Source organism: Nicotiana tomentosiformis, chromosome 4 (genome assembly GCF_000390325.3).
Source record: "Nicotiana tomentosiformis chromosome 4, ASM39032v3, whole genome shotgun sequence".
Taxonomy (NCBI): Eukaryota; Viridiplantae; Streptophyta; class Magnoliopsida; order Solanales; family Solanaceae; genus Nicotiana; species Nicotiana tomentosiformis.
Genome location: NC_090815.1, coordinates 108778610 through 108796878, shown reverse-complemented (window position 1 = coordinate 108796878; position 18269 = coordinate 108778610). Strand labels below are relative to the sequence as shown.

General features: G+C 35.2%; 1 protein-coding gene across 5 annotated transcripts; it reads left to right on the top strand.

Moving 5' to 3' along the window:
• Window positions 1-1628: 1628 nt before the first annotated feature.
• On the top strand, window positions 1629-16389 carry LOC104097184 (vesicle-fusing ATPase-like). 5 transcript variants are annotated; one of them, XM_070200145.1, is made up of 14 exons: window positions 1629-1689; window positions 6090-6174; window positions 12170-12225; window positions 12937-13089; window positions 13218-13386; window positions 13593-13762; window positions 13846-13951; window positions 14029-14128; window positions 14671-14726; window positions 14817-14870; window positions 14977-15059; window positions 15229-15362; window positions 15458-15630; window positions 16027-16389. In XM_070200145.1, the coding sequence occupies exons 6-13, from the start codon at window positions 13644-13646 to the stop codon at window positions 15628-15630; spliced, it is 825 nt and encodes a 274-aa protein (XP_070056246.1). In that variant the 5' UTR covers window positions 1629-1689; window positions 6090-6174; window positions 12170-12225; window positions 12937-13089; window positions 13218-13386; window positions 13593-13643; the 3' UTR covers window positions 16027-16389. The 5 variants fall into 5 exon arrangements, with proteins under 5 accessions (XP_070056246.1, XP_033512291.1, XP_009602008.1 ...); XM_033656400.2 differs by lacking the exon at window positions 1629-1689 and having other exon boundaries at window positions 6074-6174; XM_009603713.4 differs by lacking the exons at window positions 1629-1689; window positions 6090-6174 and adding an exon at window positions 10005-10144.
• The last annotated feature ends 1880 nt before the right edge of the window (window positions 16390-18269 follow it).

Sequence of the window (18269 nt, the reverse complement as noted above, 5' to 3'; positions counted from 1 at the left end):
ACGACATTTCGTTAAGGGCCTTCTTAATTTTATTATTATTATTATTATAGATATAGATAGACTAGTTCTAAGATACACACACCGAGCGCTCTTTATATTAATAAATGCAATATTTTAAAAAATCAAATAAATATTATAGAGAAATGTATCAAATTATAAAATAAAAATATTAGACAAAATACATAGGGTTTTTAACATGAAAAAGAAATTATTCTATCAGCCTCTGAAGGTTGTGGATCAGTTGAAAAATTATTTCGTAAATTAAAATGTTTCACGATTTTATTATGCTTATAATAATATTTGATGGACTATTACGTACTCCTAATCTTTTACAAGCTTAAAGAAGAAAGTCTAACGATAGCACATATGGGAGTAATACTGAGTTATTATTTGGGCCTTAACTATTAAGGTGAAAATCTCTATAAAATCATTTCTGTTTCTGTCATAACATGTATGACCTCTTTCATTATATAAAATAAAATAAACCTTGATATTAATTTTAAATCATAAGAATGTATGACTTAAAAAAAAAAAAAGGAAAGCTCCACATTTTCCTATAGATCTTTTTATAGTTTACTACTATCAAAACTAAAATTATTTTTACTCATCTTTTAAACGTTTTTATCATATACCAATAAAGTGTATCCTAAAGAGCATAAGGAATTGATTTATATTAGGGTAAAAATTTAATTGATTTTAAAATTTTAAATATTATGACTTCCTACATACTCCAAATAAAAAATATATATACTATGAAATTTTAGTAGATTTTCTATGAAAATTAACTTAGAGTCTTTAGGTAGTTCTAGAAAGATTATTTAATGTGGCAAGACTCCTATTCACTTTTAAAGAAGGAATTAAGTTATTTATAGTAGTGTTCTATTTTTCTACTAATTCACGTAAAGGGGCAGGCTATTGGACGGTAAACTTTTGGTGTTATCTAAGTGTGTAACTGGGAACAAATTAGGCGCATGATTAGTGAATGTTGCAAAGTCAAATTCTTGTCATATATGGATCGTTTCTTCCGGATGATTTTACTCAACAATAAACTCAAGCAACGTGTTTTGATTAGTTTCCTTGTTTGAACAGAAAAAACAAACAAATTAAATATGTGATGACAATTTTACTCAATACAAAATATATTTTTAAAGGATAATAAAAATATAAATATAGATAGATAAATACATGTAGATAGATTGACCGATTTTAGAGGGTTGTTAAGTAACAGATTTAGATAAAAATTAATGAGTATAATATTTAAGAGTCTGTTTGGCCAGAAATATTTTCCACTTTCTTTTCCAAATCAGTGTTTCAACATAAAATTAATAAAGATGAATTTTGAAATTTTTCAAAAATTTGAAAATTTTCAAAAGCTATTTTTTAAAATTTTCACTCAGAACAACCCAAAATTATATTTATATCCAACAAAATTCTAATTTTCAAATATAATTTTTTTTCCACTTTTTTCGGAATTGTACCATTCTTATGACTAAATATTGCAGTGAAATATTTTTTTGACATGACGTTGTTTAATTTGCTTTTAATGCAAATTCTGTCAATTAGAATCCAATCACAGTAGGATCCACAAACTGGTATATCTCCAGTATTTAAGGCACCCTAAATCCGTAGAGAAAGTGATTAGTTTCTGGTTAGCAGCAAACAGGGAAACCTTTGTACTTCGTTGTCCAGGTGCGTCTTCATCCTTGTTTTCCCCTTATAATTCTCATGCTAATTTTGTTCTTTTAAAAAAAAAAAAAAAAACTAACCATAGTTTCTCCAGTTCCACCCCTCCCCCTTTTTTTTAAACCAGTCATATTATCACGAACAACAACAACAAAACAGTATAATTCCACTAGTGAGAGAGTAGTGTGTACGCAGATCTTACCCCTTGGAACAGAGAGGCTGTTTCCGATAGACCCTTGGCTCCCTCCTTCCAAGAACTCCTCACCTTGCTCTTGGGTGACTCGAACTCATAATCTCTTGGTTGGAAGTGGAGGGTGTTCACCACTAGAGCAACTCACTCTTGTCAATTGTGTGTTAATTGTTAGTTGATCATATGATCACTAACGACATTTTAACACTATATCTCGGTGTTAATTGTGTGTTGTGCTTACTTATTTGCTAGTTGTTTATTTCTAGGTGATTAGGTATTTCCATCTCAAGATTTAGATTATTATTTAATAACTTAATAGTAGTGTTAGCATTCTTTTGCGTATGGAATTATTCTAGTGATTTATTTATCTTTTTTTAGAAGGGGCTTCATTGTGGAATGTAGTGTGGAAGCTTTAATTTGTTTCCAATCTAGAAATTGCTTGAATTTATATAGTTAGTATTGTTTTCTTCTTAAAATTTCTATCATCCTAAGTGATTTTAGGATGTCTTTTTATTCTAAAAGAAAAAGGAATAAAAGAATATGATGACCTAAGGGGATTATAGAATGTTCAAAAAGAGGAGCTTAGCTAGGTTGATAGAAATATCAGAAGTTGTGATTATGGAAATACTCTTCTGTACACAATTCTGCATTTAACGGCTGGTGTTATGTTAGTATGCTCTTCTGGTGTCCTGTGTTGCATTCCATATGCTTTCTTTATAAGAAAGGGGGTAAGTTTTTTTTGGTAAGACATGTAAATATTACCATTCCGAAAAATCAATTTATTACAAGCAAAGAGCACCTCATATCCAGTGGCGAATCCAGGATTTTATGCAAGTGGGTTCAGTTGAAAACACTTATAACTAATATAAGCAGTAACATGAAGCAATTTTTTGTCCTTTTTGTTCATAGCGTAATCTTAAAATGAAATCATCTTAAAGTCGACACTTTATAGTTCTAACAAACTTTTGCTTATTTTAATTTAACAAATTTAAATTTAGCTAATTTAAAATTTTGTTATACTTTAACCAAAAAATAATATTTGACCAATCAAAAATTATTAACTCTAAGAAATTTGAGATTATAAAATATTTTTTAGTTTTATAAATAACAAATTATTAGTTATAAAAGAAGGCAATAAGAAAAGAGTTACAAACTAAACTAAATCAATACCAAAATTATAAATAAATAAGAGAGCTTATACAGTAGTGTAATTAATATTTAATTAAAAAATAATGAAAAAGTTTCAACATAAATTAAATTAAATTAAATTAACAAATAATATATAATTTCAACAAATATACTTGCAAGGCTTAGCAAATTTTATGATGGAGAGAGCTAAAATTACCTTTTGAAGTAAAGTAAACTTCAGTATAAATTTTATTTGACTTTTAAGTAAAGAAACAAAATTTAAAGTAAAATAGAGAAAACGAGAAAATATTAGCCATTGGAGTAATAAATCAACAAGCCAAGTATGGTTAATTTAATTTGATGCTTTGCACATTCTTGTTGCTATCTATACAAAAAAGAAGTATAAAAGCACTGACCGGGAATTGAACACACGACCTCACCAAAACTATGAACCCGCCTCACCACTTTTGCAGGAGCAAAGCAATTCTCACGTGAGTTCAAATATAATATTTTGTATAAAGTTATCCTGCTTTAGCTGTAATTTACATTGATACGTGTGAGTACTTAATTTTTGTCAAAAATTAGATACTCACAATACACAATAATATTTTTCGACGAAGCGGGTTCAGTTAAACCCCTTAGCAATATGTGGGTCCGCCCTTGCTCATATCATGCCTCCCATCTTAGATGATCATGGATATATGCCTCACAGAAAACCAGTAACTAATTACATATTTGCTTGAAGAACCCAATGCATCTCCTAGATCTTTTTGAACCCCTAACAGCTTGTTTGGATGGTTGTTACCTATTGTATTCTATCGTATTGTTACTTTAAATACAATGTTTGTTTTGATTGTTACTTACATTTTATTGTATCGTATTGTTAAATCCGTCGTCATGTGACGCCGAAATATGTCACTTTATATCGGCCGATTTGGTATGATCGTGTCGTTATCTTATTTTTTTTCCTCTCATATTGCACTTCCTTGTTATTAAATAATTTTATTGTACTCTTTTCCTTACCATTTTATATTATAATTCTATCATGTACCTACTTGTTTTTTGTAATATTGCAAGTTTGCTCTTCATATTACTAGTGCGTGACATCTTGAAAGGGCGACAAACGATACAATCTATTCAAATATTATGTTTATCAAAATAATATAATATAATATAATATAATATAATATAATATAATATAATATAATATAATACAATACATTATGAAAGGATATTTAACAAGTGTATCCACTCTTTCCCTAACTTCTAGTTTAATCTCTTGTACTATAACATCTTTCTGTACACTATATTTCTAAAAATGCTCCAATTCCTGGCTATCCAAATATGATATACAAATGCTCCATGAACTGCTACCATAGTCTCCTTCTTGAATCTCTTCCAATGCTTCTTCTTTATTTGTAGTATGTTGTACAGAATGTCATTATGGCTGATCTTTAGGCCACTCCAGCTGCGGATTTCTCCTCATCTATGTTGCGCGAACTTTCTAAAATGTTGTCGTACCCGTGTCGGATCCTCCAAAGATGCACTACTTTTGGAGAATCCGACACATATTCGGCAACATTTTCGGAGAATCCGAGCAACATAGCTCCCCATACAATATATCCAAATGTTGTGTTCATCAAAACAATACAATATAATACAATACAATACGATACATTATGAAATGATACGTAACAAGTGTATCCACTCTTTCCCTAAATTCTAGTTAATCTCTTGTACTAAAACATCTTTCTGTACACTATATTTCTGAAAATGTTCCAGTTCCGGCTATCCAAATATGATATACAAATGCTCCATAAACTTCTACCATAGTCTCCTTCTTGAATCTCTTCCAATGCTTCTTCTTTCTCTATAGTATGTTGCGCAGAATGTCATTTTGGCTGATCTTTAGGCCACTCCAGCTGCTGATTTCTCCCCATACAAGTTTAGAGGAAGGGCATTCACCAAATAAGTGTTGGGTAGTTTCATCTGCATCTTCTTCACATAAACAACCGGTGGTGTTGTCACATGCAATCCCCATTTTGCATAGTCTTTCTTTAGTCAGTAGTTTCCCTTGCACTGCTAGCCATATCCAGAATCCATGTTTTGGCATCAGAATTGAATTCCGTATCAGGTTTGCTCCATCCATGACATGCCTGTTCCCTGGAGCCCCTAAATAGCTGGCGGACACAGAATATTTGTCTGTTGAGGTCAGAGTGTATTTACCATTGCTGTACCGGCCAGTTTATCCATTTTTTGTTTGATCTTATGCAGCCTTTTCCACTACCAACTACTGTCTGCAATTGGTATATGCGTGCAAAAGTCCCCATTAGCCTTCATATATATCCCATGAACCCATTTGACCCAAAGCACGTCCTTTTTCCATATCAGTTTTCCCACATATGCCATTGTTCCAGAGTTTACAATTCCTCACACTTAATCCCCCCTTCTTCTTTGGTAGACAAATTTTGTCTTAAGCTACATGTGCCATCTTTCTTTTTCCATCTGAAGCCCCCCACAAATAGTTTCTACACTATCCATCCACTTCTTTCAATTTACTTTGTGGCAGTGTAAACACTGAATCCGAAAAGTTATGTACAAAGTATAACACTGAGTTTATAACCTGTAGATTTCCTGCATAAGATAAGTGCCCAACTGATACTGTATGAATCTTTGCTGTGATCTTGACAATCAACTGATGACATTCCTGCTTGCTCCACTTCTTGGTGACAAAGGTAATCCTTGATATCTTATTGGAAGAGTTCCAACTGAGAATCCAATTTCTTCCAGTATTCTTATCTTTGTAGCCTCATCCACTCCTGCCAGAAATATACTTGACTTTTATTCAGAAAGGGGGCAACTTTGTTATCCATGAATCACGATCTTGGCCTTTTATATTCCCATTGTCCATTGTCGTTTGCTATGTGTCCTATTTACTTATTGGAGAAGGTACCTGTCATAGTTAGACTTAAATCACAACTATATATGAATTGAAGGGGATCTGAATCCTTCATATTTAATGGAGACACATCATTAATGGGCATAGTCTAGCTTTAACGAACTTTTCCTTCATGGAAACAAAATGCAGGTGAAATTCTTCTTCCTACTTGCATCATATCCATCAATTTATTGTGACACTCATTGCTGCATCCTGAACACTAGAAGCAAAGATGGTACGTGTTTTATGCATTCGATTGAATACAATACCTTCTTTCTTAGGTTGCTTTGATCGTAGAGGTTGATACTTGATACCATTGCTTGAGATTGAGAGGTCACCTTTTGATTTTCATTGACTGTATCTAATTAAGCATTTTCAACTAGAACTCGAACATTTTCGAATGATAGCTTCTTTGGTATACACGTATTAGAAGTCATTTTCCTTAGAATGATGGAATTGAAAAGAAACCATTGAAGAGAAGATTCTAGAAAACTTGAACGAGAATAAATGATTTCATTGATTCTCTCTTTGTGCTACTATGTATCGTGTGTGTATATATATATATACATAACTCAACTGAGAAATAAAAATGTCTAGGCCTAGCTGTAACAAACTAAAACTGAAAAGAGTCGTATAGCAAAAAATATAGACTAGTATAATTAAATACACATGTGATCCTGTACAGCTGTTTGTGTGCATGCTCCTGCTTACCTAGAACCTTCCACGTGCACCAGACTTCATCAAGTAGAATTAATCAAAATTAGTTGGCCAAGTTTAAATCTCATTTGCCTCTATCAAACACTTCCCCACGGCTGTGTATCGGTTCAGATTCATCACTGGCAACACCCCCCCTCAAGTTGGAGGGTGGGGCACGAACTCCCAACTTGCAGAGAATAGAGCGGTGAAGAGGGCCGGCAAGAGCTCCGCAACAAGGCTCCGAATAGAACGGTATTCAGCCTCTGCCGATGACAAAGATACAACTGCCTGCCTTTTGGATTTCCAAGAAATTGGGCAACAACCGAGGCTAATAAAGAACCCACTAACGGAACGCCCGAGTACCGACACAAGATGCCCAATCAGAATCGCAATAGGCAACCAGCTGAAAAGAAGGATCTTTAGACATTAAAATGCCTAAACCCGGATCGGCCTGAACATAGAGAAGTGTGTGAAGCGCAGCCTGAAAATGATCCTGGGTAGGAGATTGCATAAATTGACTCAAAGCTTGCACAGCAAAAGACAAATCTTGGCGAGAATGGGTTAGAAAGTTAAGCTTGCCCACCAAACGCCGATATGTCGACGCATCAGAAAGAGGAACACCAGTAGCAGAGTTAAGTTTGAGGGATGAGTCCAGAGGAGCAGAGACTGGTCTGGAATGAAGACAGTTAAACTCCGACAATAACTCAATAGCAAATTTTTGCTGGGAGACAATGAGGCCATCGGGCTCGCGAAGTAATTCCATCCCAAGAAAATAGTGAGCAAATCCCAGATCCTTGATACGAAATTCAGAATCCAAAAACTGCTTAAGGTCAAGTATCTCAGTGGGATTGTTCCCTGTGAGGAGAATATCGTCTACATAAACAGCGATAAGCGTAGAAAAAGATCCCCGGTGCTTGTAAAACAGAGAGTGATCATTTAGCGACACAATAAAACCCCAAGACACAAGGGCAGTAGAGAGGCAAGCGTACTATTGGCGTGAAGCCTGCTTAAGGCCATATAAGGACTTGCGGAGTCACAAACATGACGAGGAGAAGGAACAGACAGTCCAGGAGGTGGCCTCATGAACACATCTTCATCGAAATCACCGTGAAGAAAAGCGTTATTGACATCCAACTGAAATAGAGGTCAATCGCGCTTAATAGTGACACTGAGAATGCACCGGATAGTAGCCATCTTAACTACAGGTGAGAACGTCTTTGTGTAGTCAATACCCTCTCTCTGAATGTCACCCTGAATTACCAATCGAGCTTTTAGACGCTCAACAGAACCATCAGACTTAGTCTTAACCTTGTAAATCCATTTGTAGGGCAAAGGCTTCTTTCCAGGAGGGAGCTCAACCAAATCCCAAGTTCTATTAGTCTCTAGAGCTTCGAACTCTTTGGCCAGTGCATCCTGCCAACCTGGATGGAGAGCTGCCTGATGGTACGTGGAAGGTTCTTGGATATGGGTAAGGGTGCTGAGGATATTCTGATTTGGGGTGGATAAAGCAGTAAAAGAAAAGGAATTTAAACAAGAAACAACAGGGGATGGAGATGGAGAAGCTGTGTTGCACATATATTCACTTAAGTACTTAGGTGTATGCCTTACTCTGATGGACCTTCGTAGTGTTGGACTCGTGGCAACATGAGCAGGAGAAGTAGCAGGTGAAGAAGGTATAGAAATAGACGAGGATGAGGTGAGAGGTGATGCAGTAGATGTAGGAGAGGTGGGAGATGTAGGAGGGGATGATACAATATATTCAGAAGAAATAGGAGTAGGTGAAACAAAAATAGAAGAGGAATTCAAAGGAGACGAGGTAGGAACTGGATGCGGGAAAGGAGAAACATTAGGACGAGTGTAAACAGAAGAAATAACTGATAAAATAGGAAGAGGAGAATGAAAAGGGAATATGTGTTCATGAAACTTAATATTTCTGGAAACAAAGAATTGCTTCGATTGTAAGCTCATGACTTTGTAGCCTTTCTTTCCAAAGGGATAACCAAGGAATACACAAGGTGTGGCTCTAGGATCTATTTTATTTCTCCCATGAGAGAGTGTAGAAGCAAAACACAAGCAACCAAACGATTTTAGGAAGGAGTAATCTGGTGGTTTATCAAATAATATCTGGTAAGGAGAAACATTACCCAAAATTCTTGAAGGAAATCGGTTGATAAGGAATGTAGTTGTTAACAGACAGTCGCCCAAAATTTGGTAGGTAAATTGGACTGAAATAATAAAGCCCGGCATATTTCAAGTAGGTGTCTATGCTTGCGTTCAACCACACCATTTTGTTGTGGTGTCGCCGCACAAGAGGTTTGATGAAGAACACCAAGAGAGGAGAAAAACTAATAATGTGTAGTCCCTGACCCAAGCTCACATGCATTATCAGATCGGACTTTCTTGATTTTGACATTGAATTGTCGCTCTACCATGGCAAAGAATGCATTGAGGACAAGAAAAGCATTTGACTTAGTGGATAACAAAAATGTCCAGGTACATCTTGTAAAATCATCAACAATTGTCAAGAAGTAACGATGACCATTATAAGTGGGCGTAGAATATGGACCCCAAGTGTCTATGTGAATGAGGTCAAATTTTTGTTTAGAAATTATAGAGCTAGATGGAAAAAGGAGTTTTGTTTGTCTGGCTTTTGGGAAAATTACACAGACTTCATTTTGTTCAGAATTCAATTTGTGAGGTATTCCAGTAATGTTACCCATAGCAGGGTATGGTAAATGACCCAAACGTTGATGCCACAATTTACTCAAAGTACTACAATTCATAGAACAAACAATTTTATTCATGGAATTAGCTTCAGTCACCACGTCGCTAGAAAGCCGCTAATCAAAAGGACTTACATTGAAAACATCTGAAAGTAGAGATTGTAAGGAACTACATGGGAGACTAGGTTCAGCAGAAATAGTGGAAGTGACACTGACATTAGAAAGACTGGAACTAGAACTGGGAGCTGCATTGTCCAACACATAGAGTCCATCAGTGGTCTCACCAAACACCTGTAGCTTCTTCAGAGAAGGGGCATGCATGTAACAACCAAATTTGCTAAAAATCAGTAAACAGTCAAGTTGAGTGCACAATTGTTGTACAGAGATCAAGCTGTGTTTAAAACTTGGTACATATAGAACATTTATTAAAATCAGATTAGGAGGAATAAGCAATTTTCCAATGCCAATAGCTTTAACTTTGTATCCATTTGGTAGATTAACATATACAGGTCTGGACAATTCTTTGGTGTCATGAAGAAGTGAAATATCATAAGTCATATGTTGTGTGGCCCCTGTATCAAGTATCCAGGGATTATTATGGAGTTTATTGAGGTGAGAGGAAAAGGCATACAAGGCAGCTATCATACCAGCCATGTTAGCAGTCACATTAGCCTCAAAATCCGAAGAAACTCCTTGACCTGCATGAAGATTTTGAAGTAAATGAATTAGTTTATCACGCTACTCCTTTGAGAAGCCTTGCACCATACTCATGGGATTCACATTCAGGTTAGTCTCAGAAGAACCTCCTTCTTCAATTCCAAATGATGCATTTGCGCTCCTTAATGCATTTCCATAAGTCCTCTTCTGCTTAGTGAACTTGAAAGAGGGAGAAAATCCGTGCAACTTAAAACACGTTTCAATCAAATGTGCCGATTTCTTACAATAATTGCAAAATATTCCACCTTTACGATTCTCAAAATTGCCTTTCTGGACATTACCTCTGTTTTCCCACTTTGCATTTTGAAACTTCGTACCTGCTGCATTGAATGAAGAGGTTTGTCCTGAAAAATGTATAGAAGCATGAACTTCACGTTGCTTTTCTTCATGCAACAGAATAGAGTAAGCCTCATTTGGAGTAGGCAAAGGCTTCATCATAAGAATGTTTCCTCTAATAAATGTATAAGCCTCATTTAATCCCATCAACAACTGAATTAGCTTCTGACTTTCCGTCGCCTTCAAATTCTTTGTCTTAGCTCCACATTTACACTCACATCCACAAATTTCGAAAATGTGAAGAAACTTCAATTCGTCCCAAATTCGTTTAATTCTAGTAAAATAAATGGCTATATCATCAGTTCCTTGCGTAATACTACTAAGTTCCTTTTGCATTTGAAAAAATTGAGTTCCGTTTGACTGTCCATACCTTGTCTCTAGTTCTTCCCAAAGTTCCTTTGCTGTAGAGGAGTACAAAACACTGTCACCTATATCTTTGCTTAAGGAGTTAAGAAGCCATTAGATTACAATATCGTTGCACCGATTCCAGTTCTCAAACTGAGCTGATTTCTCATCTGGTGTTTTGATACTACCGTTTATGAAACCTAATTTGTTCCTCACAGATAAAGCTATCAGCACACTTCTCCTCCAACCTCCATAGCGGGAACCATCAAAAACTTGAGATACAATAGTCAAACCAGGGTGATCAGTCGAACTCAGAAAATATGGATCAGAATAATCCATAGCACTAGCCGGAGAAGTCATGTTTGATGGGGAAGAAATCGTTTCTGTTGTGCTGCCCATTTTCAGTGAAAATTGAACGAAAGAGAATTCAATAAAAAAATCGAACAAGGATTATTGAAGAGAAGAACAACGGACTCGTAGAATTAATAGGAATCAGAAATGGATTAGAAGAGAATTGATTCACGTAATCTCGATCTCCATCGCTTCTCTGATACCATGATGGAATTGAAAAGAAACCATTGAAGAGAAGATTCTAGAAAACTTGAACGAGAAGAAATGATTTCATTGATTCCCTCTTTGTGCTGCTATGTATCGTGTATATATATATATATATATATATATATATATATATATATATATATATACAACTCAACTGAGAAATAAAAATGTGTAGTGCTAATGCTACCTGTCAAACTCCTATTGGCCTAGCTGTAACAAACTAAGACTGAAAAAGAGTCGTATAGCAAAATATAGACTAGTATAATTAAATACACATGTGATCCTGTAGAGCTGTTTGTGTGCAGGCTCCTGATTATCTAGAACATTCCACGTGCACCAGACTTCATCAAGTAGAATTAATCAAAATTAGTTGGCCAAGTTTAAATCTCCTTTGCCTCTATCAAACACTTCCCCACGGCTGTGTATCGGCTCAGATTCATCACCGGCAACATAGAATGTGTTTTGGAAGTTTCAAATGTAACAAAGTTCTTTCACTTAGAATTTGAATATTTGATCGATGAAGTGTCCAATGGGGATTTAATGACTAATACTCAATAGATAGTTGTGTGCAGTGATTATGAAATACTTCTAAAAGCCAATTACCTAGAATTTCGAACATCGATGTAATATAGCACTGTGCGATTCTACCTCAGAATTAGCAATGTTCCTTTTACTCGCTAACCCTAAGCTTCTGTTTCTTTTCAGTTTAGGTTTTGATTCATCTTCTTATTTGTGGTCTTTTTTAGTCCTATAGTGTAGCTATATATTGTAGAAGATCTCTTATTTTCACTGAAACTTGATTTTTCCTTTTCATTCCTTTTTTTCCCTTTATAAATTTGTATGCTGTTTGTGCAGGCTACTGTGACTGTTGCGTATGATACGAAGGAAACTGAATCTTGGTTCCTAAAGTTGTAAGTTTTTTGAGATTTATCCCCGTACGGCCGTACCCCGCTGCGTCCCTACGCCGAAGGAAAAAACAACATTGATTCAAACTATATTGCTCCACGATTTGTATTTAAACTAATAGTGTTAATCTAAGATTTTAAGGTTTGCATTGTCTAGTATACTGCAATATCAAGATTTTGCCCTCAGCGCTACAGTGTTTTGGTAAGCTAGTGTTACATTACTTCCTTAAAGATGACTTGAAGTCCTCATAGTTCAGAACGAATATTGAATCCTTATTTTAATCTGAAAGAAATTAAAGGCACATATATTCTTATGCTTGCTTAGGCATCTTGGTCCCTTGACTGTTGCAAAATATGAGAACCAAAACGAGATGCACCAAATAGGACTATTGAAAACAAACCTGTACCAGCCAGAAAAGTAAATCTTGTTACACTGAACTAAAGCAACGCTAAAACATGTCGAGAGAACGAGCAGTCAGTTTGGAAGATAAGAAGTTAAAATTGCTCTCTCTGACTAATTAGGTGTCATCGTACAGGGAAGGAACAAATTTACTTTTTAAATACTTTTATGCTTCCGTGATTCTGAGTGAATGGAGAAATTATAAGGTTAATCTTGTGAATTTAGTTAGTGCAGTGCATATGTTTTAGAAGAGGAGTCTCTTAACAAACCCCAACTTTGAATGATCTAAACCCAATAAACGATCCTTCCTCTTTCAGGTCCGTTTTGGGACGGCCATTTATCATAGCATTTAAGGTGTGCATAAAATTGAAGAAGGCTATCGAAGCTAAGCTTGCCCGTTTTAGAAGTCAGGCGGCAACTGCGGAGATATGCAGTCAGAAAACAACCGAGCAGGGAGCCACGGTGGAAAGGTAAATCGTAAACCATTAACCATGACTAGCCAGATCTTCCACTTGCTATATATGAACTAAGACTATATTTTAAGGATTTTAATTCTACAGAGAAAAATTTGCTCGAATTGTTGCCTACCTTTTTGCAGTCGGACAATTAGGAACTGGAATTGTGTACAATGCTGTTTGAGGTTCATTAAACATGAAGATACTGACATAGAAGACACAATAGACCCGACTAAAATCTCTAGTTTTACCGAATTCAGAGTACCGAAGCGCAGGAAATGGTGGCATATCTTAAGTAAAAAACATAGAGAGGTACATCATAAATTATAATTATTCTTCTTTTTTCCAATTTTCAGTTTCAAAGTCCTTAAAATTTGGCAAAGCTTTTGCTTGGACGATAAAGTTTTGAGCTAAAAGTTCCTTTCTATTTAACATTAAGAAAGAAATTTCAGAAGGTTCGTAATTTGGATTCCAAGTGCTTTTATTTAAGTATACGGAGTCATTCACTTTTTTGCTAGGCTTGTGGTCAAAAATAAGTTACGAAAGAAATTTTAAGGAGAAATTTCACTATGGAGGAGCTTGAAGAAGAAATGGCGTCCATGGGATTTGGGGGACCTAACAACCAATTCAAAGATATCATTTTGAGCTTAGTTCTCCCTCGTACCTTACCTCGGGATTTATCTAGAGAGTAAGCATTTTTATCAAATTAGATTTTCCGTAAACTTGATGAGCTTACTATCAAGTATTTGATGGTTGTTTTAATGAATGAAGGTTAAGGCTCCAACCTATGAAAGGATTAATCATTTACGGACCACCTGGAACAGGAAAAACACTGGTTGCGAGATGCATATCGGAAATTCTCAATGCAAAATTAAAGGTTGTAATGTTAAGGTAGTCATTTTTTTTTTTTAATTATTGACTTTATTCTAATCTTTCCTTTTATCTTTTTTCTAGGTTGTGAGAGGGCCGGAGATCATAAGCACTTTCCTAGGATCAGGTGAAAAGAATCTGAGAGATATTTTTGCTCCATCAATTAGAGATCTTGAGCAAATGGGTAAGAATATGATGTCCTCTGTGGTTCTAGTTTTTCCTCCTCATTGCTTTTCTCTAGCTTTGAAAAGTTAGAATTTGGGTTCTACAATAAGAAATTAATTCCTTACATCTTTGGTTGTTTCTGTTTCTAGCTAATGTAAATTGTGTGATCCGACTACTGTTTATTAAAGTGCATCTGTATCTCCCACTAGGCAAATCAGTGGCAGTTGTAGAGTTAATATAAGCTATATAGCATCTCTAGATTCGTTTCCATTTGCAATCGTTAAAGTGATGTTAGAGAATATAGGTATAAATTAAAATGAAGAGGCTGCACAGGTCGCCAATTATCAAACTGAAATACATTTTTCTCAGTGACCAATCTGTTATCGAATAAAATGTTGGATAAAGACCTAAGACCAAATTTATTTCTTGAGCCCACGGGTAGTCTCGGGGTAGAACTTTCTTATTATTAGCTTTTACTGTCTTTCAAGGTAAGATAATAATTCTTATGTTGTTTATATAGTGGATATGTTGCGTTATTTGATGATACATATTGCATATTAGGTGAAGAAAGTCCTGTTCATGTAATCATTTTTGAAGAAATTGATGCCTTTGCAGCGGTAAGCATTTCCTAGTCGTTTAGCTTGATTTCTTTCTTTCTTTTGGGTGCTTATTTCAGTGTCTAACTTAAATTTGGTTTTTGACGTCAGAAAAGAGGTGCGAACTCGGTAACTGATAGGATAGTGAGCCAACTGTCAACATTGGTATGCTTCAATACCTCTATGCTTTTCACCTCCGCCAACTCTATGAATGACTTTGCTTCCTAAGTTATTTGTGTATGACTAACTAATGTTGGTTTAACGAGACTAGGTTGATGGCGTTAGGGAACAAACCAATCTATTGGTTGTGGGGACAACTAGTAGGATTGAATTGATTGATGATGGCTTGTTGAGGTATACATTTCTCCAATGATCTCTCTCTTAACTTCATTAATATGCTATTCATATTCTGTTCCAAATAGTTTTGAAGTGGAAAGTAAAGTAACTTGTCCGATTTTCATGGCCTCTCTGTTTCTCTATATATTCAATATATCTTAGTTGACATATCTTGGTGTGATTGTAGACCAGGGCGATTTGAACTGCTTTTGCAATTAGGTCTACCAGATGAAGATGCACGGTTGAGGATTCTGCAAGTCAAAGCGAAAAGGATGCAGAGAAGATTCTTTTTCGATACTGACATAGACCTTTCAGCCATAGGTTAGTTCCATAGGATGTATCATTATTTTTGTGTCCTAAGATTTGATAACTATGGATATTTAAGTCTAGAGACTGAATAAACGGTTGATGTGCAGCTTCTGCGACAGAAGGACTTAGCTTAGTCGATGTTGAAGGTTTGTTACAGACGGCATTGGAAAGTGCATTGTTTCGTGGTTTTCAAGGACGTCTCTTCAAGGCGGAGGATATTCAAATTAAGAAGGTGGACATTCAAATGGCCCTGAACGGTTTTGGCAGAGACCTTAAATAGGTAAATCATCCTCGGGATATATACATATATAGAGAGGGCAGTAAATGGAGTTTGAATAAAGATTGGTTATGACTGAAAGATCATCAAACTAAAAGTAAATGATTATTAAATGAAAGCTCTATGCAAATTGAGCTATGGGGTTCATATTCCCATCTCTAGCTGATTTTTCAACTGCAAACTACTAGCTTTCCATCTTGAATCAATTGAGATGGATAAAGTTGATGGTTTAAGAAATACTTTTTGTGTGTTTAAGAAACAAATAGCAAACTAAAATTGAAGAACTAACAAGATTTTGATATTACTTTTAACTCTAATTCACTTGGTTCATCTGCACTTTATTTTGAAAGTGTACTCCTTTTTAGTCGATGAATTTATCTGTTTTTGTTATTTGTGTAGTTGGAAGATACGTTGTTTGGAGCCTTTGGCACTTTGGCTGGCACCAAGATCTCTGATTAGAATGGACAGCATCTATAACTATATTAGAATGGCACTTCTCCCGTTTTATTGACATGAACGCCTACATCACGAATAATATAACAATTTTAGTACACATAAATTGGTCCTCTGTGAATAAGACACTGCAACATGTCCTGGATTACTTTTTCAAGATGATTTTATTTCAGAATCTGCAATAGTTGCTAATATTCTAGTTTTGGGGCATTAGAGCAGCCTAATTATATTACTCCATATGATAAAATTCGAAGAAATGTATAATTTAGAATGTTTTAATGTGATTTTGTCTTGTTACTGAGAACCAAAGACAGCCAGTAGCATTCTTCTATTATTTAAAATTGATAATTTGTTATCGTAAGACCTCTAAAATCTGTTCTGTCCGCAGACTGGAGAGGTGCTACGGGCTGAAATAAACACATTCATTCACTAAAGTTAGAGGCTATGCAGTACTTTTATCCTGTGTTTAGCTTACATTTCTTTTGGATTTCAGATTTCAATATTCCACGACTTCATTATGTTTGAAGTTGAGATTATTGAAATATTATCGCTGCTACGTACTCAGCTTTTGTTCGCTTTCTATAATGCATGTTAAATTGGGAAAAAACCAGGCATTGGAAGTAAAATATTACTTATAATTAGGTCGTGCAGGAATAAATACTGCTATTTCTATATAGCTTGCGTGCAAAAAATTGAATAAAGCAAAAATAAAAATCACATTAGAGTTGAGTAATACTCTAGATCATCTAGACTACTCTCAATTTCTCTTTCGATCCCATATCCAATTGCCAAATACCTCATTTTTTGCAAGCCCTACCACGCCATGTTTCAAATCCGCTTTGCTTCCTTTACATGTATTGTTCTGAATTCTCCTTCCCCAACACATTTTTGTTGATAGCAAGAAATTATTCCACATTTGGCCTCGATCTGATCGGCTTTATCTCCACGAGTCCAATAAATGATTTCTCTCTTTTCCTGGGTGCAAATACCGGTGAAATTCAAAAATAGCCGGTGGTAATTGAAAAATTGCCACGATTTCAAAAATAATCAAAATTTAGCCAATTTTCATGTAAAGATAAATTTGAACGAAAATACTGTTCAAAATCTGAAAAATATTCCACCATAATATACTGGAGTTCGAATTTTTTACATGTGAACTTCCAGCATAATATACTGAAGTTCCAGCATAATATATTGGTCCAGTATAATATGTTGGAAGTTCATACACATATACTCCAATCTTCAGTATATTATGTGAAACTTTCCGTCTGCTGGAGTTCCAGCATAATATTCATACACATGTGCATCAATCTCCAGTATATTATGCTGGAACTTTCCGTGTTGCAGCAAAATAGTGGCTATTATTCAATAACTTTGCAATTGGTGGCTATTTTTAAATTACCAGTCCAAAAACTGGATAGCCCGTATTATTTTAACGGCAAAAACTTATAATTCATGCTTTGACGTTGCTACTCAACAAACACATGACATATTAGATTTGTCTAATAGCAGTTTTTTGTCTCTTAATAAAGTTAAATTGTGTTTATTTTTATCTTAGTACCTATAGTAAACTATAAAACAGTGAAAATTTAAAACGTAGGCAAGTACTTTTTTCAAAGTTATAAATAATTTTCCATTGGGGGTCACGAAAGAGAGGAAAAGGGGTAATAGAAAATGAATACACACACTTATATACGGACTCTTTCAAATAGTAATGGAGCACTAGACTATATGTAACGGTCCAGCCGGTCGTTTTGAGTATTACAGCCTCGTTCTCCTATTTACTGTTCAATTTATGCTTTACAGTTATTGTATAACTTGCCGGGGTAATTGGTTCGGGTCCGGTGAGGTTTTGAAATGAATTGAGACACTTAGTCTCCAACATGAAAACTTAAGTTGAAATAGTTGAGCGGATGTTGACTTATGTGTAAACGACCCCGTAATAGAGTTTTGATGATTCCAATAGCTCTGTATGGTGATTTTCGACTTAGGAGTGTGTCCGAAAAATTATTTGAAAGACCGTAGTTAAATTAGGCTTGAAATGGCAAAAATATGAAGTTTAAGTTTGGAAGCTTAACCGGGCAGTTGACTTTTTGATAAGGTCGGAATCCAATTCTGAAGGTTTTTATAGGTCTGTTATGTCATTTATGACTTGTGTGCAAAATTTGAGGTCAATCAGACTTGATTTA